At 39.8% G+C, this 25,463-nt stretch overlaps 1 protein-coding gene across 1 annotated transcript in view; it reads right to left on the bottom strand.

Moving 5' to 3' along the window:
• The window catches only part of LOC126752946 (protein Star), a 97,782-nt gene that overhangs the window by 33,501 nt on the left and 38,818 nt on the right, over window positions 1-25,463 (bottom strand). Inside the window, exon 2 of the mRNA XM_050463996.1 lies at window positions 4,949-6,390. Coding sequence (XP_050319953.1) covers window positions 4,949-6,185 — 1,237 coding nt within the window. The 5' untranslated portion in view covers window positions 6,186-6,390. The remainder of the gene's footprint in view (window positions 1-4,948; window positions 6,391-25,463) is intronic.

The raw sequence follows: 25,463 nt of genomic DNA, 5'->3' as shown, positions 1-25,463 counted from the left end.
AGTCGATTCGGCGCCGTTCGCAGCAACTTGGACTGGCTGATTTTTTGAGAGAACACTTCGGTGAGCAGATAATTTCACTTTTTGCGCCGATCGATTGACCACCAAGATCGTGTGATATCACACCGTTCAACTTTTTCTTGTGGGAATATGTAAAGTCTGAAATCTACGCGGACAATCCCGCTTTTATTCAGGCCTTGGAGCAAAACATCACGCGTGTCATTCGTCAGGTACCAGTTGAAATGCTCGAACGAGTCATCGAAAATTGGACCATCTGAGACGTAGCCGCGAACAATATTTGAAAGAGATACTCTTTAAAAATAAATGCCAAAGAATGTTATTGCGAATGATAATAAACATTCCCCATTAAATTTGAAGTTTCTGTGTTTTTTCTTTAAACAAGTAGGCGACCTGGAAATGGGTCGCCATTTAGAAGGTAAAGGGAGCCACTTTAGCGAAGTAAGAGTGGTTGTTGCTATTGAAGCGGCAGAATTCTGCCGAGTTGACAGTCCTTGACCGGATAAAAAATCCGGGTCCGTTCTGGTTATGTACACACGACTGTCGTGGGAACGGAAGTAAGTAAGAACGGTCGTAACACTCGGTGTTTTCGGAGATTATAGCCCTGTTTTATATCACAATCCTTGTTAAATTTCGTGGGGATAGACATTACTTTGATCGCTCACTGGCAGCTATATCGTTTAGTTCCGATATCGGAGGTTCCGACAAAGGAGCAACTTATTTGGAAAAAACGTTTGCAAAATTTCAGATAACTCAAAAACTGAGGGACTAGTTTGCGTACATACAAATAGACGGACATAGCTAAATCGACTTAGCTCCTCACCCAGATCATTTATATATGTATTGGGTATCGGATATTTCCTTCAGGGCGCTATAAACTTCATAGCAAACTTTATATACCCTGTTTAGGCTATAAATATAACATCTACATCGAAAAAATTCGCTCATTATTTAGAACTAGGCCAGTCCCCGGAAAGCTATATAAAACCTTTTTTCGACATAATAGATATTCTCATATTTCAAATTCATCACCTGATGACAGGAAGTAAAAGCGCATAATTTTTCAAATATAAAAAAACGACCTCGCTCAAATATCTCACAAAGGTTAACGCTCCAATTATAGGATTTATATAACATAGATAGTCTGATAATACTTTACAGAGTCTGAATAACTAAACCAGTCAGTCAACATCACTCATTCCAAGTTCATTTTTGTTGTGACTTCGTTGAAAGTTTACACTCTTTGCCTTTAATTGAAATAATAGTGCAGAAGCTAAGACAGGATATTGCACCATTTCACGCAAAAAGTTGCAAAAAAAAGCAGGCAACAACTAATTGTTGAGAAATACAACAACTACAACAAGTTGAACAGACAACAACATACTGCAATCAGGCAATCAGAGACGATTAGCGAATTAAATAAATGAAATTGCCTCCAACCAAATCCACGTATACCACAACTCAACAACAACAACAACAGCAACAATAAATGAAAATAACTGCAGTAACATTGCGGCATAACGCCTGCAACAGCAAAAGGTAGGAATATATAAATATACATACATACACATATATCTAAGGAGTGTGTTTGTAATCACATCCGACGCCAAGGATGAGTCACAGCTGAGGTATGAGCGACCGATGAGTGCGCGAAATTGTTATAGCGACAGCGGATGGTTAGCGGTGGCGCATTTCATTGTCTGGCTGAGCTCGCTGGCTGGCGCGTGTAAAAGTTTCGCAAAACGGAAAGCATTTTGCAGAAGGCAGCCAGTAGTAAGAAGTAAAAGATTTGGAAAAAAAAACCCACGTACAAACAGGCAGCCAGCCAGCCACTCAGATAGTCAGTGAGCCACTCAGTCAGTCAGCGAGGCAACTGGAAACCTCGGCTAGAGCCAACCAACTGCAACAAGGCAATCAATACAAACAACAGCAACAAAAGCACATGCGCCTCTGCAACCAAGCATATGCTTCATAGACAGACATTGTGTATGCGCCGGCAGAGCGACCGGCGATCATCCAGCTGTTGCCGGATTGACACCGCGGCCTGCGCCTCAGTCCGTCCATCCGTCCGTCGTTCACTCGTCCAATTCATTCATCGGCGCTTTGTTGCCAACCGGCAGTGGCACTAACCACAGCACACGGCAGCGGTGCACCGAGACGACCAAAGCACTTTTTCGCAGGGCCGCGGTGCAATTCGACGACGTCGTCGGCTGCTTGTAGAATTCTCAATTGTGGCAAAGCAATGCAAATTTGTTTGAGAGTTCGCGTTTTTTATGTTTGCTTACGAATATTTTTCTTTTTTCTTCACTTTACGAAGTAATAATGCACATAATTGCTCATTACACGGCGCTGAATGGTGGTGGGTGGCAACGTTGTTGAGGCAAGGCAAGGTAAATGCAAATGTCTACTCAGCGCTTGGCGAGTGTCAATATTTACTTACTGCCATAGCTTACTTTGCTTCTTTGGATTTCTCTTGAAGTTTGCATTTTTTTTTTTTGGTTGGCTTGTTTCTAATTTGCTTGTAATGTCATTATTTCGCTGTTTTGTTGCTGCTTCTTTTTCCATTCACATAATTACTTAGTTAGGAAGGCTATTAACGCTGGTGTTTTCCTGTCAGGTGGGAGTAGCGAGTTTCACCAAGGACCGGAGTCGTTTGCGTGGCATTTATGTAAAATGAAAACAATTATCACTGAACATTTTTCTGAGTAGTCTAGTGTCTAGTTGATATCAAGATAAATGAACAAGAATTATCGCAAAGGAAGTCGCAATGTTTCAGAGTTGAGACTAATATATAAAAATATATAGTTCACAAAAGATATAAAAATAGGCTAAATTGATATCAAAGACCAAAATTTGAGTAACTCCCAGACAGTCGGGTCTACGTAGCCGGAAAGGAACCAGATTTTTATCCGGCCAAGGATTTTCAACTCGGCACAATTTGCCGCTACTACAACAACAACAAATATTTTGCAAGATTTTTTCCGGAAATCGGTTTTTGACGATCTAACTCTATTTGGAGTTGGTCTGAAAACAAGTACCTTGACAGCTGGTTGCCCAAAACCGGAATCAACGCGGGTTATAACTATAGCGAAATTAACCCGATCTAACTCAGTAAGGATCTTAAGCCAATTCACACGAAAATTTATATGTTACCGGAATTAACTTAGTGTAAGGACGGCAGAACTCTCAACATATTCATCTCAAGAAAACTTGGTATACTTCATTTGCTCGCTCTTCCTATATCCAAAAAATCCATTCCGAAGTGCTAATCGGTTTCATGTGAAGCTTTTTCTAGGCTAAAACTCACTATAGAGTAATTTTTTCAGCCGAGGAGCGACCACTTTTTAAGGATTGAAACCAATGAGTTCTATAGATGAATTAGCGTAACTAACACTAATGAGAGAAAAAGGTCGAGGCAAATCCGCTTCTAACACAATCGGTAATTATAGAAATCAAAACCCCGCCATTAATTAAATATTTTCGTACCAGAGGTTTTTTATAGAATCCCCAGCGGTAATCTAGTGACTGATGCCCAGAGCAACCTGAAATTATGGAGGGAACACTTCTTCAGCCTGCAGTAGTGGCAGTAAAAGCATAACGCCAGGCGATGGTAAACCCGATTTCCCAATGAATGACGATAGAGCGGACGTTCCATTGCCCGACCATGAAGAAGTTCCAATAGCAATTAGCCGTCTGAAGAACAACAAAGCGTCGGAGGTCGATGGATTGCTGGTAAAAGGTATTCAAATACGTCAGTGAAAAAAAGGACACCCCGAAAACTGCGAACAACTACCGTGGGATAAGCCTCCTCATCATCGCATATAAGGTTCTATCGAGCGTACTATGTGAAGGATTAAAGCCCACCGTCAACAAACTGATTGGACTTTATCAGTCTGGTTTCAGACCTGGAAAATCAAGAACTAACCAAATATTTACCATCTTGGAAAATACCCGTGAGAAGAGGATTGACACACACTATCTTTTCGTCGCTTTTGACAGCACGAAAAGGAGCTGCCTTTATGCCGCTATGTCTGGTATCCCAACAAAACTAATACGGCTGTGGAAACTGACGTTGAGCAATACCAAAAGCTGTTGACAACGATACGATGATGAAATATCTCGAGTCATGAAACAAACAGACGTCGCATTCACGACTTGGCTCCCGCGTTTTCAGCCTCGAAATCCAACGCGTAATAACTCTACATAGACCAAATTCTAAAAGTCACTCATCGCATGGACCGTGACAACATCTGATAAGTCGGCGTTACGAGATTTCGAAAGAAACGTTCTACGGAAGACTTATGGTCCTTAGCGCAAATTGCAAGGTAGACTCAACTAGGAAGCTTTAAAATTTGTGGACGTTCGCTAGAAATATGATAAAGGGTAAGTAGATTTTGAATTTCTTTCTTTCTAACAAGATTAAACAACGACAGTTGTTCTTCATACGGATCTAATTCCATACTAACAGCAAGGTACTTGGTATATTCTTATTGTTTTTTTATCAACAAGCTGTTATTTGACCGCAAAAGTGTGCCCGCAGGCTTGACGTCGAATAAGCGCCGGGGTTTGCTTCCGGCGCGTACAAAACACACAAAATATTAAGCAAACTAAAACAGTAAAAACCGAAGCAACCGTGATAAAAAGTAGAACTACACAATTATAAAATACGTCAGCATTCAGGTAAGAAAGTCAATAATAGACACATGGCCAAGATATCGAATTATAAGACAAATAAAACATCAGGAAGTGACAACAAGTAAGGCGCCACAACCAAATGTCTGCAAAGGCAAATAAGTGGCAGTGGACGAAGGAAAAAGCTGCTGGCGCTTAAGACAAACATAGATTATAGTACATATAGAAAGATGATTAGAAAATAAGGCAACTTAAATATTTAATTCATAGTTAAATGTGTTTAAGAATCTATAGAGCTCACCTGTCGTATCCATGTAAACAATTAATATGCTAAAAACGATCGCGAACGACAGAATGCATAGCACAACTGGCAATAGTTGACGATATCGTGACGGGCCTAGTAGTCGGGGATCGTATTTCTGTGACTTTTTACATCCGCTTGACGACGACGACGATGCCGCCGCAGCTGCTGCTGCTGCCGCTGCCGCCGCCGCTGCCTTAGATGTGGACTTTAACGATGTAGATGATGTCATTGTGTGTTGGTGATGCTGATGATGGAGATGCTGTGTATGGTGATGTTGATGATTGCAAGCTTTATCACTGTCACTTGTGCCGACGCCGCCGCTGCCGCTGCCGCCACCACAACAACCGCTGGCTAGCGATTTTTGACAGCAATTACTGCTATTTGGTTGATTTTGGTTTTGTTGTAGATAGTGTGGCGCAAGTCTTGTCGGCGTTGAGAGTGGCGAGGATACTGTGCTGGCTGATGGTGAACTTAAAGCACTACTTACACCACTGGCACAACCATCGCTGATGGCGTGTATGGGTGAGGCACGCGGGTCGGCGGTATAGTAATCAACACTGTGGCGTTGCAGCTGTGGATGCCGGCTATTACAGTTCTCCGCCGTTCGACTGAAGCGATGCTGCAAGTAATCCGGCTCATCCACCGACCTAGCATGCTCGGCTTGCTCTTGTGCGGTAGCTGCTTGTGCTGCAGCGGCCGCTGACCACCGTAATGTCGTGGACGGCGTACAGTCTACACAGTCTTTGGTGTTGCTCGATCTACTGTTTGCATTCGTTATGTAAACATCGTCTTCTTCATCGTCACAATTGAGATCGATATCATCGATATAAGCCAAAACCATCGTATTCACATCGACACCATCCGTGTTATAGGCGAATTTATTATCCAATGCATCCACATGTTGTTGTGTGCGACTGCTTGTTGTTGTGTTGTAGGTTCGCACAGGCGTTAGACGCGGAAAGGCGTCGTTGAAATGCGCCTCATGGGGCTCAGCAGCTCGTGCGGTGCTACTGAAGTTGGTCTGCTCAGCTGCGGCGCTGTTGGAATTGAGTTGTTTCGCAGCATTTTTCGCTGACTTAGTGGGCGTGTTGGAGCCACTCGTAGTGCCCGCTCCCGCCGAGTGATGCCGCCTATGATGTGCGTGCGATTTATTTGAATTTTGACGCGCCGTCAACTCGGCTCGTTGCAGTTGCTCGATAGCCAAGTCGGGATGCGCTGAGAATTTCGTCGACATCGTCTCACTTTTTAGTTCTTAGGCTTTAGTAGGTTGGTTTTAGAGGTTAGATTTTTGAAAGCAATATTTATTTGGGTTTTCTTCAGGTGGTATTAGAGTTTGCCACTTGAATTTACGAGTAGTAATGTTTTCCGTTTACAGTGACTTATGTAGCACATTTTGTTTTGTTTTGCACATTAGTTTTTTGGTTTACAAATGTTTCAAGCTGTAAAGAAATATAATGAGAGTAGAAGTTAGTGGAGTTTGAAAAGCGATGTATACAAATTATGCTTAGAAATAAGGTATATTTAATAACAACACAATTGCAATTTACGAAACCAAATTTTTTAAGAAAAAATCCGTTTTTTGAAAGAGTTTCAAACAATTTTTTGGGGAAAAATCTGCTAAAGTCCGAAGGTGGTCCATATGATATTATATATTTCTAACCTTTCACAAAAACTAGTAAAAAATGTAATTTTATAACTATCATATATATTTACCTTCTGTAAAATGGAGGCAGGTCTGTATTTTGCAAACACTTAGAATAATGTTAGAGACTGTTTTGAACTTGCAAGTCAAAAGAAATATGAGGAAAGAAAGAAGTATAAAGGAAGCTGAGAGCATTGCCACGAAATTAGATTTGGTTAGACTAGATTACACTGACTGGCCGTACCGCCATACAGAGACCTACAGGTGCTTTGTAATGCCAGATGTATGCTCATTATTAATACATACAGAGGTTAAGTCGTGCTTGACGTCAACAGTTCTTGTGAAGTTTAACAGAGACTTGCTATCTAATTCTGATAAATTATGCAGTGCCTTGAACTACGAAGCTCTCAGATATCTCAGACAAGCTCTAGACAAAAGGCAGGTCATAAGAAATGGAGGTGTTCCAGCATATTTCTCATGTCCACTTTCCAGCACTTTCTACATGTAACCACGTTAGTAATGCCCTTACGACTCGCAAGTGGTACCAGTAAGTTGTGAACTGTGACTTGGCCAACAACTGTACTGCAGTTTTATCGAGACCGTGTGAGTAGAAAGCTTGCGTGTTTTCATTCCGCTACCTTGCACATAATTTTGGCGATTCTGCATGCCTCTATGGCATTCCACCTAAACCTTATCCGTTTGTCAGCCCTTTTGGAAATTTAGTTGTGTATCGCTTTCAACGGGTTGCTTGGCAGTGTATCGCTTTCCTGTACTGGTTCGGCAGTCATGCGGAGGACCTTTGCACCTTTGGCAATCTCATCAGCCGTTTCGTTACCCGGAACCCATTATATGTATATGCAGACGCTTTCTGGAAGCCACTAACTCTACTGCGTTCCTGCTTTTGAGGACATTCTCTGGCGTGATGTGAGATTATTGCTTTAATTGTCGATTGGCTATCGACGTACAAACAAATATTCATAGCTTTCCTACCCTGGTGGTATTCCGGCAGATTGAGGGATGGCGGAGATCTAGAAGAGCAATAGAACCCAATGCCCATTCCGTCACCTATTTTTGATCCGTCCGTGGAGATGTTGAAAGTTTCGCTGATGTGTCAAGTATTCCTGCGCATTCCACCCGCTTTTAGTAAGACATGAAACCTTCTCTACCACGAAAGTTGGAACCATTTAAATATATAAACCAGGACTCAAGTTCTATCACTTATTTCTTTGTCAATGAGCGAACTATCTACCGAATAGAGCCGCGTCCATAAACACGAAGCAATCAATATCTAGCCTAGCCTCTAGCCTTGTAATACTGTCTCAATGGCGCAGAAGTACTGAAATTTAGTTGCGCTGCATATAGATCTACCGAAAATACTCTCTATACTTGGAAAATCCTTTTCAAAGTGAGTACTCATAGCAATAACGAAACCCTTTGCTAATAATGTGGCATTGGCGCGTGCTCGAATATAGCTTAAATTTCGAAATTACATTTGTATGCGCACTAAACCGAAGTGGAATGGAATGTAGGAATAAAAATTCAAGGGAAAAGTGCAATGACCCGATCTGGAGGCGATACAAAAAGTAAGTGGCGGCAGTACTGTACCATAGGAGAGCTAAGATCACTTTATGGAGTATGTGTAAGGAGCCTGTGAAGCAAGGATGCCAGCTTGCCGACAACAAACAACCATTCCCGGTAAGGTTAGTTAAAAATTCATAGCAAATTTGCCGAGGCACCAACTGCCGTCAAGCAATGCAATGTGATTCGTATACGGAAAAAATCTGTTTTTTTTTTATTCCTAAAAATATTTTTCGTGAACAGGGAAGTGCATATGAAAATAGTGTATTTGCTTATGTAGCGAACGGAAAAAACTGAAGCATGAAATACAAAGCGCATGCGGCATAAGGTACGAACGAAGTAAAGCAAAAAATGGTTTTTAGGTCCCACCTGTCAAAAACGCACAACACACACACACACACACACGAATTCGAGCAGCACAACAAACATATGACGCGCTTTAAAGTGGAAATATGGAGAGCATAACGACTGCAGCGCATGGAAGCCGGAGTTAGCGAGTACACAAAGGAACTACCGAAATTTGAAATGTACAACAAAAGCAAAAATACAAAAACTATGTGGCATTTCGAACTAAATTAAAAAGGCAATGAAACGACGCGTTCAACGCCGAAGACGCAACCAGCGAGCAGTTAGACAGTCAAAAAACAGCGAGCCGAAATGGAAAAAATATTTTTTTTTAATAAAACTGAATGAACTACAAGAACAAGGTGATGGTGCAACATAAAAATATTCGTCATACACGTACGTATGTATTTATATACATGTATATTTGTGTTGTAGGTATTTTTAGCTTGGTACTTGTGCGCCTGCGCAACAGCCGAGTCGAACAAACCTAATGAAATGAGTTCAACAGCAGCAGGCAACAGGCAGTCAGCGTGCAACAACAACAAGAACCAGCGGTAAACAAGCAACAAAAAATACAACAACAACAACATGTAAAAAACACAACAACAATAATAATAAAAACAAGAGCAAGTGAGTTTGTACACAGCAGTCTAAGCAAGCAACAACAGCAGGCAAGCAATAATAATAACAACCACTACGCCAGTGAGTACTTGTAAAACATAAACAACGAAAATAGCAAAAACAATAAAGAAAACCATCAGTGGCAACAGCGGCAGCAGATGTTTTTCCACCAGCCGTCCGTCATTCGCTACACCGCTTCTTCAGCAGCACCGTAATGAACTCCAGCGAAGTCGTCGTAGTCGCAGTCAACAGCGTCGTCGTGCTTCAGCAGCATTGCAGTCGGAAATTTATGAACCATAACGTACATACATTTGTCCGTCCGTCCGGCTGTCCATCCGCCCAACAGTCCACTCGCTGGCTGCTTGCTCTTTATCATTACCGCCATGTTAGGGTAGGGGCGGCGAATCGCTGACAAGAAAGTGCCAGACGTTCGACGCGCACGCAAATCAACATACAAGTAGTAGCCGAGCCAGCCGCGGAGTTAAATGAAGTTTGCGAAAAGTATTAGCAAAGTAATGGGCGGTTGGTAGGTGGGTGCCATGAGAGGGTTTGGGGCGTTGGCAAACTTTTAATCCATTATGATGATTGGATTTGGGTGTTAGCTAGGGTTTTGTAGTGGTGGCGGCATTAAACAAGTTTTTTTTTTTTGGTTGCGAGAATTTAATTTCGATTTTGATGATTGAGTTTAAAGTGTATGAGAATGAAATGAAGTGCGAAGAGTAGCCTATTAACGAAGTTGTGAGTAGCCAGCTCTATTGGCAATAGATTTGAAATTTTATATCGATTTTATCAATACAACACAACAGCTTCGCAGTAACATTAACTAGTAGGTTAGATTAGGTTAAGAGTTCGATCCTAACGGTTATCTCACTTGGGCAGCTTATCTAGTAACGACATACGGGTTTTGACAACCAGAACGAAGTTTGTATCTACCAGAAAGAAACATCGGAGACCCTACAAAATGTATATATAGCGTGATGAACTGAGAAGATTTAGTCATGTTCAAATGTCTGTCTGTTTGTATATAAGCGAACCAGTCCCTTATGTTAAGTTAGTTTAGGTGAATAGGCTGATTTCTCGTGAAGCCACGAATAATCCCACTTGGACTGCTAGAGACGCTTGTCCGTTATGATGCCCAGAACTCCTTAATATGGATCAAAACGAGAATCGCATATCAACAGAACGCCTAGACCTTGCCACCTTAAGACGGCTAATATCAATTCCAGCCATTTCGTCGGGTTCGTAAAATGTATGACAACCGAGATGCTTGAACATTAGCCCTACAAAAGCTCGACAGTGGAGCAGAAAGTGTTATAATGTTTCCACCTCATTTTTTTCGTTGCCACTTTGACAAGTTACGTCCTCTAAAATGTTTACGCCAATCATTGCGGCGATGTGAGCCTTGATAACAGCTCAACAATTCCTGGTCGCTGACCAACGCTTTCTCAGCTCGCGCAAAGCCCATCCTGATTGAATTTGGGTAAGAATACTTTTCCTTGGAAGCTCATCGGCTTTACAATTTCCAACGATTCCGCTGCGACCAGGCACCCAGACAGGTTTTATATGGAAGCAGCAACCTCTAGCGAGTTCAAAGCCTTTATAACAGCTTTGCTATCAGAGTGGATGTATACATCCCTAAAAGAATTTCGGAGAAGTACATCTGTTGCTACCTTGATGACTGTCACTTCTGCTTGAGAGACATTACAGTGATCTGGCAGACGTTAATTTCCTAATCCCGTGCTTTAGTTTTTGAGGTATCGACCTGAAATTTTGCACACGTCCTTCTTCCTACAAGAAACTGTTCATTTTACGAAACTGCCGATATCGAACCACTAAAAGCTATAGCTGCCATAAGAGCCGACCAATCAAAATCAAGTCCTTGAATGGAAATTTTTTTTATTTATCAAGAAGTCTTTACGAAATTTAGCATAGATTATTATTCAAAACAGCGCTCCAATCTCCGAACAAATTGTTTCGATCAGATAGGTCGAAGTGACCCCCTAAACCGCTGATGAATGGTTCACAAGCTAGAGAAAATCTCATTCCTTTTTCTTAACACTCAGAATATAAAGTCTGACATTATCATGTTAGGCCATTATTAAGGGCTCTAGGCCAGCCCGTCTTCCCCTAAATGCCATCAAAAATGTTCATACTTTACTTTTGAGGTGAAATAATATATCGATTGTACCCCACTCGACTACAAAAAAATTATCGATATTTACGTCTTCAACGGCAAAAAATATTAACAAACTTAAAAGCTCTTGGAAAGCTCACATTAACCAATAAATGCGGAAGTATTTTAATGATGATAAATTATAAATTTTATAAAGGCTAAAATATTTTTGACAGCCAGTCAGGTGACTTACGAATATAATGAGAGAAATGCATTAACGGCATGGCATGATTGGCACGAAAAAAGATCGATAACACGCGACATGAAAATCAAGTGAAAATGAACTGTTGGAACAAAATTAATTCGTGGCATTTCACTTTCATTTAAGAAGGTGCAAAGAAATTGTATAAATACGAATGTGAGAAAAATCACTTTTCAAGGAAAAGGCTTGTTAGATGAAAATTATGCAGTGCAAGTGCCATGCAGTGCCACATGCAACATTGCATTTAATTTAATCAAAATAAAAGTGTTGCACTTTGGAGGGAAAATGAAATAAATTCCGATTGCATTTTGGGCAACCGAAATAAAATTACGCGCATGATTAAGAAAAGGAAAAGAAATAAATATGCTTTGAAGTTTTAATGGCGGCGTTAGGGCACCAGCCCAGCGGAGAGGAGCGCCTCATGTGGCGCACAGACGCTGGTGCAAATTAAAACGCTGCGGGGGTCCTACATCAAAAGGACGTGTACATGGCCACCAGCAAGTTGCTAAAAATCAAAGTGCAAGTATTTTAAGAGGCCGGGAAAAAAGGAAAACAACGGAAAATGCATAGTTATTCTGAAAACTAATAAATTTCGCTGCAAGCCAAGGCAATAAATGTCTGCTGTGAAAAAAAAAAAATAAATAAAAATATACAGAAACATGGAAACACAATACGACCGAAAGTGACTACGATTTTATTGCCCAGAACAAAACAGCGTGCAAATTTAATTACATAATCCAGACGCTTTTATGCGCTGCCGCTCCACAAACAAATCCTTGAAAACTGCAAATGGGTTTTAATAGCCGGAATGCACTGGAAGTGGTTGTGGAAAATACATGGAAAAGTGTAGCAAATTAATGGCGAGAGAAAGCGTAGGAAAATAGACATAAATATTGCAATTGTTGTTGGCGAAGAAAGTACTGCTTTATAGCTGACTGTTCGGCGTAAGGCAACTGCAGTGCAATTAGAAGTTGCAAGCAAAGTGGAGTAGTAATATTCGTGGATAGAATGCACATCCCGTTTTAAGTTTATGTGCTTGCTTTGCCAGGCCAATCCTTTAAAGAATTGCACTAAGGCTTGATTGCATGAATTCTTAGAAGCGCTAGATGCTATAGCTAATTTTATACACAAAACGCATTCCAGAAGCATACGATTATAACTAAATTATAGAAGAAATAGTTAACAAATTATTCTTCGAACGAAACAAATAAGTAAGGGCTTAGTTCGGATGTTGGACAAAGAAGCGAAGCTTGGTCTGATAGTGGACGAGGGCAAGACGAAATATCTTCTGTCAAACAGTCGGCGTATTCGCGACTTGGCTACCACGGCTACCAGCATTAACACCACCAATAACGTCCGCTTCGAAGTCCAACGCAGAATAACTCTTGACAATAAGTGCTACATCGGACTGACTAGTAAAGACCAAATTCTACAAGTCACTCATCATCCCCATCCTGCTATACATGGACGATGACAACATCTGATGAGTCGATGTTACCAGTTTTCGAGAGAAAGGTTCTGCGGAAGATTTACGGCCCTTTGCGCATTAGCAATGGCGAATACCGCAGTCGATAGAACGATGAGCTGTACGAGATGTACGACGACATTGATATAGTTCAGCGTATTAAGGGACAGCGGCAACGATAGATCCGTCATGTCGTCCGAATGAATGAAAACATTTCAGCTCTGAGAGTATTGAACCCAGTACCCACCGAGGGAAGCAGAGGAAGATTTCCACTCCGTTGGAAAAACTAGGTGGAGAAGGACCTGGCTAGACTTGGTATCAACAATTGGCGCCAAACAGCGAAAAGAAAGAACGACGACGTGCTGTTATAAACTCGGCTATAACCGCGTAAGCGGTGTCTACACAATAAAGAAGAAGTTCGGATGTAACTGAAAATTTTATATTCTAGCGTCTTCCAAGGATCAAAGCCATGGAAATTTCTTTTCGAATATATATATAGTATATCTGATAGGTTGAGCGATATTTTCGATAAAAAATTCGCAATAGGAACTGGGGTGCACATATTCGCGATCTGTGTGGTTGAGTACTTTTGATCAGACTAGGATAATTTTGGTCATTTCAAAAGAAGTATTCGCTGAAAGTTTTAACTCAATATCTTTATACATAGTTTGATTTCTATAGCGGAAAGTGAAAGAATCAGATGGAATTTAAAATTGCGTTACATTCTCATGTTCTCATGGTTGTAGTCCGATGTCGCCCATTTTCGCTTTGTGACATAAAAATGTGGCATTTACTATAGTGGCTATATATAGAAGCGCAAATTCGGTGTGGGATAGAGACTCCGTCGCCGAGTCCTGGCATTCACCCCGGTGGATGAACGTCTAGCCACAATCCGTATCAAAGCGAAGTTCTTCAACATATAGCTGATTTTCACCCACGAACCGACGGAATAGAAGGACGATGTGACCAAAGATGCCTTCTATGAGCGCTTGGAACGCACCTATAAGAGCCGATGTGGGCAAAGAAGGTATATTTGGCACAACGGTCAGCAAATTCAGCATACATGAGGAAACATCCCCAAATGGGTCGAGGCTGATCGACTTCGCCGGACTCCGAAATATGGTTATCTGTAGTACTAGATCCCAACATAGGAAAATTCATCAAGCCACCTGACTGTCTCCGTATCGGATCATTAGAAAGATCAAAAATCTGATTTCAATGAAATTCCAGTACTATCCATATTTCTTTAAGCATACATTACTTGGAGTTCCATTTATGCCTAGCAATTTTCAAACATTTCTCGCCCTACTAGCTTCCACATATTTCTATTTTTTTGGAAACTATTTTATTTGAATGGTTTCTTGTTTTGCGCAACAACGAATTTAATTTAAAGTGGAGCAAAGGTCCGCAGTAAATGTGGCCTCTATGCAAAACAATAAAGAAAGGAAATAATAATGAAGGTATGCACTTTTCCATAGCTACACTACACGTTCATTCAGAACAACTGACTGCCTGCAGTCCGTCTAAGACGTAGAAATATTGCACTTAGGCACTAAAACCAATTACGAAAGGCCAGTTCAAGCACAAGTAACGTCACTGCAACAAGAACAGAAACAACAAGAAACAGAAATTAAATAAATAAAATACTCTCTTGGCAGCGGAGTACAGTGGCGAGTTGAAAGAATGTTGCTGATGGCCACAAAGCCACTGGAGCATAGCGACAACAGCACTCACTGCCTCGGTAACAAGCCAAGCCAAGTCAAGTCAAGCCAAACGAAACCGAGCCACCGCGTGGTCAGCCAGACAGCCAGCAGGTTAACGCGAAACAACACAGTTGGTAAGCAAATGAAACAAGTGAGCGCTATTAAATGAGTGCTGAAGACGCGCTGTCCTTCTGCCCATATGGCGTCATCCCAAATACTGGCTGGCCGACTCGACTCCTCGGTTGAAACAGTAAGAAAATTAACATTAATCGAAGAAGCGATAAGAAGAATGCAATTGCTAGCTGCTTTGGCCACCACCAGGCGCTGTAGGTCAGGCCAATAAAAATTTCTACTTCCTTGGGCAAAAAACGGTAGATAGTAAAAAAAAATGGAAATAATTAAAAATGTAAAATGGACAAATGTGTTGGCATAACTCCAAAAATAAAGCGCATAGAGGAGAGAGCGGCGGACAGCAAAAGGACACTTCTTTAAGTTAGCAGCTAAACAAAAGGAATTCAAAAAAAACACAAGGAGGAAAAAAGTCTGAGACTGTTGTCACTATGTTATCTGCGAAACGTCTGCGCTGTCTACCGCATGACGCTTTTCACTCGCTCACGTTCTAAGTCACGCCAACGCAGCGGAACGCAAACATCTTCGTTGGCTGGCAACTTTTTCAGTTTAGTTTCGTCGGTGCGAGAACATATCCTTTTTTGTGTGTTTGGCCAAAATACAATTTTTTCCGGAATTTCTTTTTTCATATGTATGATGACTGGCTTCCTTGCTTCCCTGCGTCGAAAAGTGGAACGTGCTTAATGTCTGAAACGTGAAATTTATGCGCTCACACTGTGACTCGGCCGTCTCGACACACAATAACTAATCGGAGGAATATGCGGGTTCACTCACACGCATACAAGTATATATATTGCTACCTTGATAGCGCCGAAACTGGTTCAATGCGCATCCATATGTTACGCTTTATGTGTAAATTTTTAAGGACAAGCATAAGACATGGGCAAGGAAAGCAAATAACGAGACGATAAATTTCGGTAGGCAAGACATTTTGTACATGAAAAATTGCTGTGCAGAGAGGTAATATATACATTTTCGAAATTTTTATGTTTGGGTGAAAAAATTTTACGCTCTAAGCGTTGAGATAAGCAAATGTTAGCGCCTGTTGTCCTGCTGTTTTCTTGTTAATCGCTTTTCGCCCTCAGCTCGGATGCGTGTGTGGTCATGCAGCATTGCAAGCTGACCACCATGACAGGGCCTTTTGTCATTTTATGAATTTTGCAAAAATGCCGTTGCAAAAATGGCACACACACGCGGTGCTTAAGAAAAATGCCTTAATTTTTCAATTGAAAAATCTTCGCTTAGCACTTTATAACTGTTAATTAGCACGTTTTTAGATATTTTCAAATGACTGGTGGTTAATTGGGATAACCGGTGCCCTAAAAGTATTTGTGTTTTTCACGGATTTTAAATTCCTTGAATTGTATACTATCAAATGAAGAGTATATAATATATTTAGTAATATATCAATAAATTACTTTTAAGAATCTATGAAGAAACATAGATCGTCATACAGAGTCACTATCTAGGACAAATCAAAACCAAACTATATCAAACCCAATCAGCTAAAATTACAAAAACGTGCAGTGAGGGCCCAACGAGTTTCAGGATCACTTGTATCAACGAGGTACAAGGTCATATTAAGCCACCAAGAAGGTCGTTATATTGTCTGAACAGTTACATCTTCATAAATCAAGCGAATTTCAGTAGTATCACTTTGAAAGGTTGAATAAAGTTCAACATACAGGAAGAGCCTGTAGGGATAAATGAAAAAACTTTAAAATGATAATTAACACTAAATATTTCGAACTTTATTTATGAAGGACGACTCAGGCTTCTGAACAAAGTAAATGTGTCTAAGAGCAGCCACAGAAACTATATCTACATCTACATCTACATAAAAGGAGGACGGAGTCATGTGTGGAAGTTCAAGCAAGCGATAAAAGTTCTCTGAACGCCATTCACTTGGGAGTGGCTAGAAACGATTTTTCTACATATGTATGGCTCACGTAGCTCACGACTTCCGGTCTTAGACCAAGTATTCTCTGGGTAGTCAAAGAACATCCCTTTGAAAGCGAGCAAAAGTAGGATGGAGAATCATCTCTCTCCTCGATTGTGAGCTGGGTTTGAGACTCGCCACGTAAAAAATGCCCCAAGGAAAACGAAACAACAGCCTCGGATGAGAGATCGCTCTTTTGATAAAAACATAAAAGGTTAAAAATTGGTGGTTCTGGAGCCGAAGTCAGTGTCCGTCTGCGAACTAGTCCCTCAGTTTTTGAGATATCGACACGAAATTGTTCTTTTCTCACCAAGAAGCTGCTTTGACGGAACGGTTGATATCGAATCAGTATAGCATATAGCTGATACACAAACGGAACGATCGGAATAAAGTGCTTGTATGGAAAGCGTTTTCATTTGACGAGATATCTTCAAGAAATTTGATATGGATTATTATTTAAGGCAACAATATTCTATTAATATGATCTACGAACAATTTTTTTAGATCGGACTACTATAACATATAGCTGCCATACAAACGGAACGAAAACCTTTTTATTTGTCAAGATATCTTTACCAATTTCGGCAAAGATAATTATTCAAAACAAGGGTACAATCTCGGAATAAAGTTTTTCAGATCGGAAAATTATAGCATATAGTTGTCATACAAACTTATCGTTAAAAATCAAGTTCTTGTATGGAAAATGTTTTATTTGCGAAGGGTATTTTAGCTTCGTTGCAACCAAAGTTAACGTTTTTTCTTGTTTTTTCCAAAAGAACAACCGAGGTGTAAGACAGCTCATGAGAACGTCGTAAGTTATGGAGAACCGAGAACCGTTTTCACAACATTAGAAAATTTCAAGAGATAATTATAGGCGGCAACCGTGCGGCAAAAAAGTATATCTACAAAGAGGAGAACGGAACTCCGTCTGAGTCCCAGAAAAGTACATGCTTTTTATCTTCACTAAACAAACATTTCTCAACTTCGTGAAAAGAATACTCTAGAAAATATTTGAATACTGGAACCCATCTAACCAACTAGACACTTTTACTACAATCCATCGAAAAAGAAAATTTTAAATTTTGGGTTTAATCTCACGATATTCACACAAGATATTTAAGTTTCTGTTCTCTATATACATATGTAAGCGCTCCATTAACATGAACCGGTACTCCAGGTAATTGAGAACACAAATGTCACATTTACTCACTAATACTTTCACACTTACACTTTAGTATAAGAAATTAACACTTTATTTTGACACTCTGAAAAATCCGGAAAAATCTTACAAAAATATTGGACACTTGAACATTGAGCAAAATATAAAAAAGACACATTAGCATGCATAAAAATGGAACTAAATTAGGAAACCCTTTAAACATGCTGCCACTAGAGATCACAAACTGTTGCGCGACGCAGCAAAGTCGGCCAGCAATCACTCACTTCCTTGTTTTTCCTTACTGTACATTATGTACATACATACATATGTAATATTTTCAAGAATTCCTTGTACATCTGCTCTCCTCTCTTCATGTGCTCAAGCAAAGGGAAAAAATTTTTTTTTTTTAACAAATACACCAGTGAGCTAGTAATTTAACAGACATTAGCTGGTGGAGAGCAGGTTTCCGACAATTGATGCTAGTCTGCAATCTGCAAGCAGCAATTTCTGGAGAATTCTTTTCATTGCTGTGTTTTTCTTCAATGTGCGATTTGTCTGTACTTTTCCACTCGGAATTCCTTCCGTTGCATTTTCAGTGCCGCGGTTCGCTTGTTTTTCTTTCCTTTCTTCCTGTGTGTGTATGTGTGTATTATGTGTTTTCGTACGCCTTTTATGTGTGTGCCTCTGCAAATAATCTCAATTTTCATTTATCACCTACAATGCTGCTTAGGCCCCTGTCACCTGAAACGCGCCAGCAGCTGTCGAACCACGAAACCTTACGCCGCAAACAAACAATGTGTGTGTGTGTGTTACCCAAAAAATAGAAAAAAAAGCAAGAAGAAAGACCTGAAGACCTCTCTACTTATCTATCCACGCATTTCAATTGCATTTCCGTATCATTGCTTGCCAACCGGATGGATGAGGGCCACCAGCGGCAACCACCTTCCTCGGCACATAGAGAAAAGTACAGCGGAGAGTAATTGGAAAAGGTGCAATTTTTGTTTGTAATTGTTGTAGCGCTCGCACTACCTTTTATTTACACCACACTTGGCAGCGCAAATAAATCCCCGTCCAAATCACATCAGCATCTTTAAGTTGGTTGGCCGGTGCGACGGTCCATCCATCATGCATCTTCTGCGTCTCTCAAAAGCAAAGCCAAGCGCAGGTAAATAAATGGAAATGGATAAAGTGCGGCATGCATGTAGAATTCTTATAAAGAAACCGAAAATTGTTTAATTTTTGTTGCTGTTGTCGAATCCTGATTAAGTAAATTACTATGCCGCCCAATTTTTTAGCATTCCATTGGATTACCGCTGCCTCGTCCACTACCAGCAGCGCTAAGCAATCATGGCAGTGCTGACTGCTCGGGCCATATGTCGTCGACGTCGGTTGTGTGTCAAACACCTTGTGTGCCTTTGTGTGGACAGGTCTTGAGCTACATGTATGTGTGTGTAGGTTATTATAACTACTTTCCTTTGTGTCTGCGCCGTCACATGTAATGAAATGTTTCATTTTTCTTTTTCCACTTTCCGATTTGCTGCTCATTCCGCTTATAATGTGCATCTGGTGTGCGCATTCGGGTTTGTTATTAGAACTAAGCAGTGGACATGAGCCGACAGGCAAACGATCGTATTGTTTACGCTGAGTTGTACGCCTTGCCGTGTTAATCACAGGGGCTGACTCGATTGGGTTGCTGCGCAAGCGCAACAGGCCAATATGACCGCGCTGCCATAGCACACACACATATACACAAGTGGTCTTGTGGTGTATTATTAAGAGGTCTGCTGCGCTGCACTCACTAATCAGCTGCCATAATTGCGGCGACCGCCGCGCTCATTGTTGCATTTTTGCTTTGATAGTTGTTGTTATTGTAAACAGATTGTTGCAGCGGTTTTCGATTCTTTTATGTAGAGGTTTTCTAGCCTTAAAAACCTTAAAGAATTTTTATGTGTTTTAAATTCTTCGAAATGTCCAAACATTTTTGGTAGTAAAGAGATTATTTTCAAATTCCGGTTTGGCATGAAATTTTAGTTTTAATAACTGTTCATAAAACTTGTGTATATAATATTTTGGGATCCAAAAAAAATGTCTTAATTAGAAATATTATTGAGGAATCATCTTAAACAAATTTGGTTTTATTCCAAACTCAATAATGTATTAACAGTTTTCCATCTGGGGGACCGAAAAACCCGAGACACCAGTTCTACAGTTTAGAATTCAAAATTGCTTCAAAGTATACCGTCTAACAACGACAAAAAAAAGAATTTTTGGAAATATTAAACGATCCTTAGGATTAATTCACGATAGGATCGCGGATCTATTCTAGGGATCTGAGGAAGCTGATAAACCCCATACTATATTTTACGCAAACAAGAACGTGCCTGGATGTTTCGACCCCAACCTCTTCCAAACAACTTTGACAATTTGCGTCCGACTTTTAACCTTATCGGCTAATGCATATTGGACAATGTCCAGTAAGAAACCCTACTATTGTGAAAAGATAAATTTTGCTAAAAGCAAGTAATTCGAATGATTTCTTGTGTTGTACTAATCTGAGCTAAAAGGGCTTTGCAGCCGTACAAAGGCGGGTTGTCATCCAGAGACTTCTAAGTGAACGCGAGATTCATTGGTCCAGTCCGAAAGATGTCAATGGAGATTCAACACGATGCTATTTCAATGTGAGTGTTGTGAGGATGTCCCCTCTGGCTAGCTCGTCGGATTTGCAGTTGCCAATGATTCCGTTATAACCAGGCACCCAAACTAGTCTGATGATGATACAACTTGAAGATATTTATAGGAAGGACTGACACTCATTGTCTAGCTTTGAGCGGACATTTAGCAAGCTCCGCACAAATATAGCAGCTCTGTTACTGGAGTGAATGCTCATCTTCCTGAAAGAGGCTGCACTTCCTAGCAGTACGTCTGTACGTCTACCGCCAGCTAAATAGCAACCACTTTTGCCTGCTTTGAGTAAAAAATTTGCGAAGATATTTGCACATTCTAAAAACTTATTGAACCCCAGCACTTGGCAGACTCACTACAAAAGTATATATGAGTCTGCTGTTAGACCTCTTGAATATTCCTTATAATATGTGACTTTATAAGAGTTCATACATAAGCTGAAAAAATGTGGATCCACAAGAAAGATTCTTGTAAAATATACCCTCTCCAATAGCTAAAAAGCAAAGGAACCCTGGAACCTGCATTTGCACACTAAAAATATAGAAATGTCTAATAATATTATTTTGGAAGAAAATTCGTGGCTTATCTGCTGTAGTCAGACGTGGTTGTTACTTTTTGATCTAGAAAGTCGCAGGCAAGTTTATCGCTTTCATATAGACAGAGAAACCCAGTCGCCAGAGTATGCTAGGCTATACAGGGACTTAAACTGAAACGAGGTGTTATCACCGCTGTAGGAGAAATAGAATCTAGCAAAGACGAAAGATCTATAAGGTGATCGTCTATGGAAGAATACTTGTTTTCGGCCTGGTCTTAGCTGGATGATATGAAAGTTTTCAAAAGAATGTACAGGAAATATCCATTGAATTTAAATTTCTACGAATTTTATAAGTCAGGAAGTCAAGGTGTGTAATCAAGAAGCCGTTCCCATTACATCTGGGTCTAAGTAATCGCAACAGAGTCGGATTTTGATCCGACCAAGGACTGTCAACTCGGTACCATTGCTCGAAATTTCTTCAGAAATGTTTTATGACGCTACAACAACAACAACAACGTTGAATAAAAGAAATCTACATCCTGAAACAAATCAAAATTTTTCGAAAAATTCAACACATTTCACGCAATTGATCACAGATTATTCTAATCAAGCGTCAAAAAACGAAAGGCGGTGCCTAGTAAGATAATGAAATATTACGATTAGTTCGACTTAGAAATCTACCCCGGTTGATTATTCTAAATGCAATAGTTTTCCAGTGGCAAAACCTGAACTACAAACAAAAGTCGTTCCACTTCAGTACCCACAGATCATAACGCTCGAATCGAGGTTTAACGAAAGGTTGGAGAAAATTCAATACAGTTCAACTGTGGCACACGACGTTAACAGCACGATTGCGAGTTTAGTTCGTGCCCATCATTATGGGGTTTAAACGGCAACTGCCATATTATTGGACTAATTCTTTTCCCCTGCGTACAATTCGAAACGCTTCGGTTAACCGCCGTAGAACACGAATGTAACGTAAAGATAAGCGCAGCTAGTAGCACAGCTAAGTTGGCTAACTAATACCGCGCTGCCAGCAAAGCGCTTTGGCTGCAACACAAGAGTCGTGGTTTACTAAAAACAAGTCGGTGCTCATTTGTAGCACAATGGTTTAAGCAACGCATTCATATGATTATTACCACGTCTACATTGCTACAAACAGCAAATGCTGTGGCCAGTCGAAACAATATTAGGGGCAAGGGGTAACACAAAAGCATCGAGTTGGTGTCGAAGTCGGACAAACAAGCAACAATAAAGTTGATGTGCTTTCGAAGAGCATCAAAGAATGTAACCTACAGTTGAGTGAAGTGCAGTGTAGAATGCCATAGGAGTACAACAATAACAGCAACAACTGAAATATGCAGCAGAAATATACTTGTTACCCAGTGGGTTGGACTGCGGCAGCGTGGTGACGGCGGCAGCGCCGACAGCACGCAGTTGGAAGTTCAAGCTACGGTTGTGTTTGGGTTGAGGCGCTGCTGCTGGCTTGCACCACCTGGAAAGTGGAATTTCTTAGCAATAAAAGCGCTACAAACAAGTAGTAACAATTCATTCAACGTCCGAGTAAGTATACTAGTATATTTACACAGTTATGCAGACGATAAAGACGGCTTTTGAAGAATCTACAGTGAGAAGAGATACCCAACACTGTAGGTGAAGCAATAAGAAATGTGAAAGAATAAAATAATCAAGTTGGACTTAAAGACACATACAAGATGCTCGAAATGCCACAGCCATATATGGTGTAAGCCAAGTCCAGGCGGTAGCCCAGCTGGCAGAGAGGAAGCAAGAATGAAGAGCGAAGTGCTGGGCAAGTTGTGTGTGGGGCTGAAAGTGGAGTAGTGGTTTGGAATAACTAGCAAGCTAGCAAGCCATAAAACGAAAAGCAATGTGGAGTTATGAATGTTATTATTATTGTTGTTGTATATGTATATGCACAAGAAACAGAATAACTTGGTACATTACTTGTTTTCTATATGCTGGTGTGTTTGTATGTGGTTCTGTCTGTCTGTCTGCTTGTTGGTCGTTATGAATTATAGCAATAACAACAATAACAACTATACATACCGGCCCTTGCTTCATCATTCATAAGAAATATTTTCGTTCAGTTTTTCCACTCAATTTTCTGTCTGTCTCCCCTTTTGGTATAGTTAAAGCTGCTTCGTTTTCAATACCAGAGTTGTATGTTATTGACTTTATTTACAGCGCCATACAAGTTATTGTTTTACTTACTGCAATTGGTAGACATATGTATGCGTGTGTGTATGTACATATGTACATATGTATGTATGTATGGAAGGATTGCGTTTCAAAATTGCATCAATCAAGCAAAAATAAAGCTATTTGTGCGAGTGACAGGTGCGTGTTTGAAATAGTTTTTATTCGAATTGTTAGTAAGTTAGTTTAGTTTATAGTCGAATTGATTTAAATGGATTTTAGTATTTTTTTTTACATAAATAACAATTTTATTAGATTACATCGAATGGAACATGATGAACCATAAAAAATATATTATAAATAGTTGGATTTTTCTGAAAAAAATAAGTCATCGAATGGGCAGAATAAAATTGGATTTTAATTTCATCGAATGAATAAATAATGCATATTTGAATTTTATAAAAAAAATCATCGAATGAAGTTATAAAGTTAAGAAAGTTGAACTGAAATGTTGAATTTTATAAATACAAATTTTTAAAAAGTGGAAATTTTCTTAAATAAAAAATTTATCGAATGAACAATTCCCAAGCCAGACTGTTATTATTGTTGCAGCGGACAAAAAATTTCCAAAAAAAATTCACCAAATTTTGCCTAATTGACAGTCCTTGGTCAAAAAAATTCTAATGTGACAGAAAATATTTCTTATTAAGCTAATGGAGACGCCTTTAAACATTATAAAAATAAATAAATTCATAGTAACATAGATTGATACTCATCGAGAACGAAAGACAAAATAACGAACTTTAAGATAAAAATAGTTCACAGGCGATTTGAGGTCGGTAAAAGGCAGTGAAGGGGCATGGTTGAATTTTTAAGGGTTAGGAATGATTTATCTCGATTTCCGGCGAAACTAAGAGTCCTATAGAAAAAATGTGTAGCTGTAATTACTCTGATCTATGTACATATAATTTTGAGGAATGCTGCCAATTTGTCAGTTTTTGATCACATAAAAATCACGATCTCTTCCGATTGCGTTGAACCAACTGTCGTGGGAACGGTCTATATACAAAACATGAAACTCTGTCATTTTCGTCTGCTTCATCTATAATACTTATCACAGCTAAATGCTACTGACGTCCAAATTAAGTGTCTCTACTGAAAAGCATTCACATAAACCGGCAACTTGAATATGCTAGCGATTTTGTAGACGAATCTCTGTCAGTTTGCCACACGATTCTATGCATTGATGCGACAAAAATTGTTCAGTTCAACTCTGGCAAGAAAAAACAATATTCCAGACGATTCCCTAATCAGCAAGTAAACATAAAATATACAACAAACAAAAAGCATAAGGCATGGTGGCCGCAAGCTGATGTTAAAGGGATACTTTTCCTGGAGTTAGGCCTATAGTAAGGATCTCAGAAACTATGGTTATGTTAATAACAATCTGGAAGACCTTGTTCTAACTTAAGTTAAAGAGCACATGCCACTGTGATGGGTCATAATAAGAATTATGGATCTCTAAATGCAAAGAATCTAGCACTCCACATGGTGAGGAACAACTTAATACTAAATTTAAAGGCAGTCGTGTACTTTCTCTATAATCAAATCTGTGTATAACTATTAAGGGGTTACAAAAAATCGATTTTTTTATTATATTATTAAATTCTACAACACTTCGGTCCGATTACTGTCTAAAATTTTCAAATTGATCCGAGTAATAGTTTCGGAGTTTGAGCCTTGAGAACTTGTGCGCTCCAAGCTAGCTGGGCTAAGTGCGCCGTATTTAAAAGCGTTTTTCTCGAAACTGTATTTTTGAAGGCGGTTGGCAAGATTTCTTAAAAACAACTTAACCGATCTTCATGAAATTTTACATATGTCTTTCAGATAAAATTCTTAAAGACTTGGACGAAGGACTTTTTTTCGATTACAACTATTTGAAATTAAAAAAAAGTCCCGAAATTTCCACTGAAATTTTAATTTTTTTGTAAAAATGTTTTTTTGTTTCCTTCGACCAAGTTCTAAGTTAAGGTTTTAACTAAAACTCGTATTTTTTTCATTTTAGACGATTCTGTAAGGAGTTATCATGCCAACGCGGGCCATCTTTTATCCGAGAGGTCACCGGAATTGTCATCGCAATGGCCGAGTTTAAACTATTTTTTGCAAATATTTCAAAATATTT

This window comes from Bactrocera neohumeralis, chromosome 3, assembly GCF_024586455.1.
Source record: "Bactrocera neohumeralis isolate Rockhampton chromosome 3, APGP_CSIRO_Bneo_wtdbg2-racon-allhic-juicebox.fasta_v2, whole genome shotgun sequence".
Lineage (NCBI taxonomy): Eukaryota > Metazoa > Arthropoda > Insecta > Diptera > Tephritidae > Bactrocera > Bactrocera neohumeralis.
The sequence above is the reverse complement of the archived record's forward strand: the minus strand, read 5'-3'. Positions and strand labels throughout refer to the sequence as shown.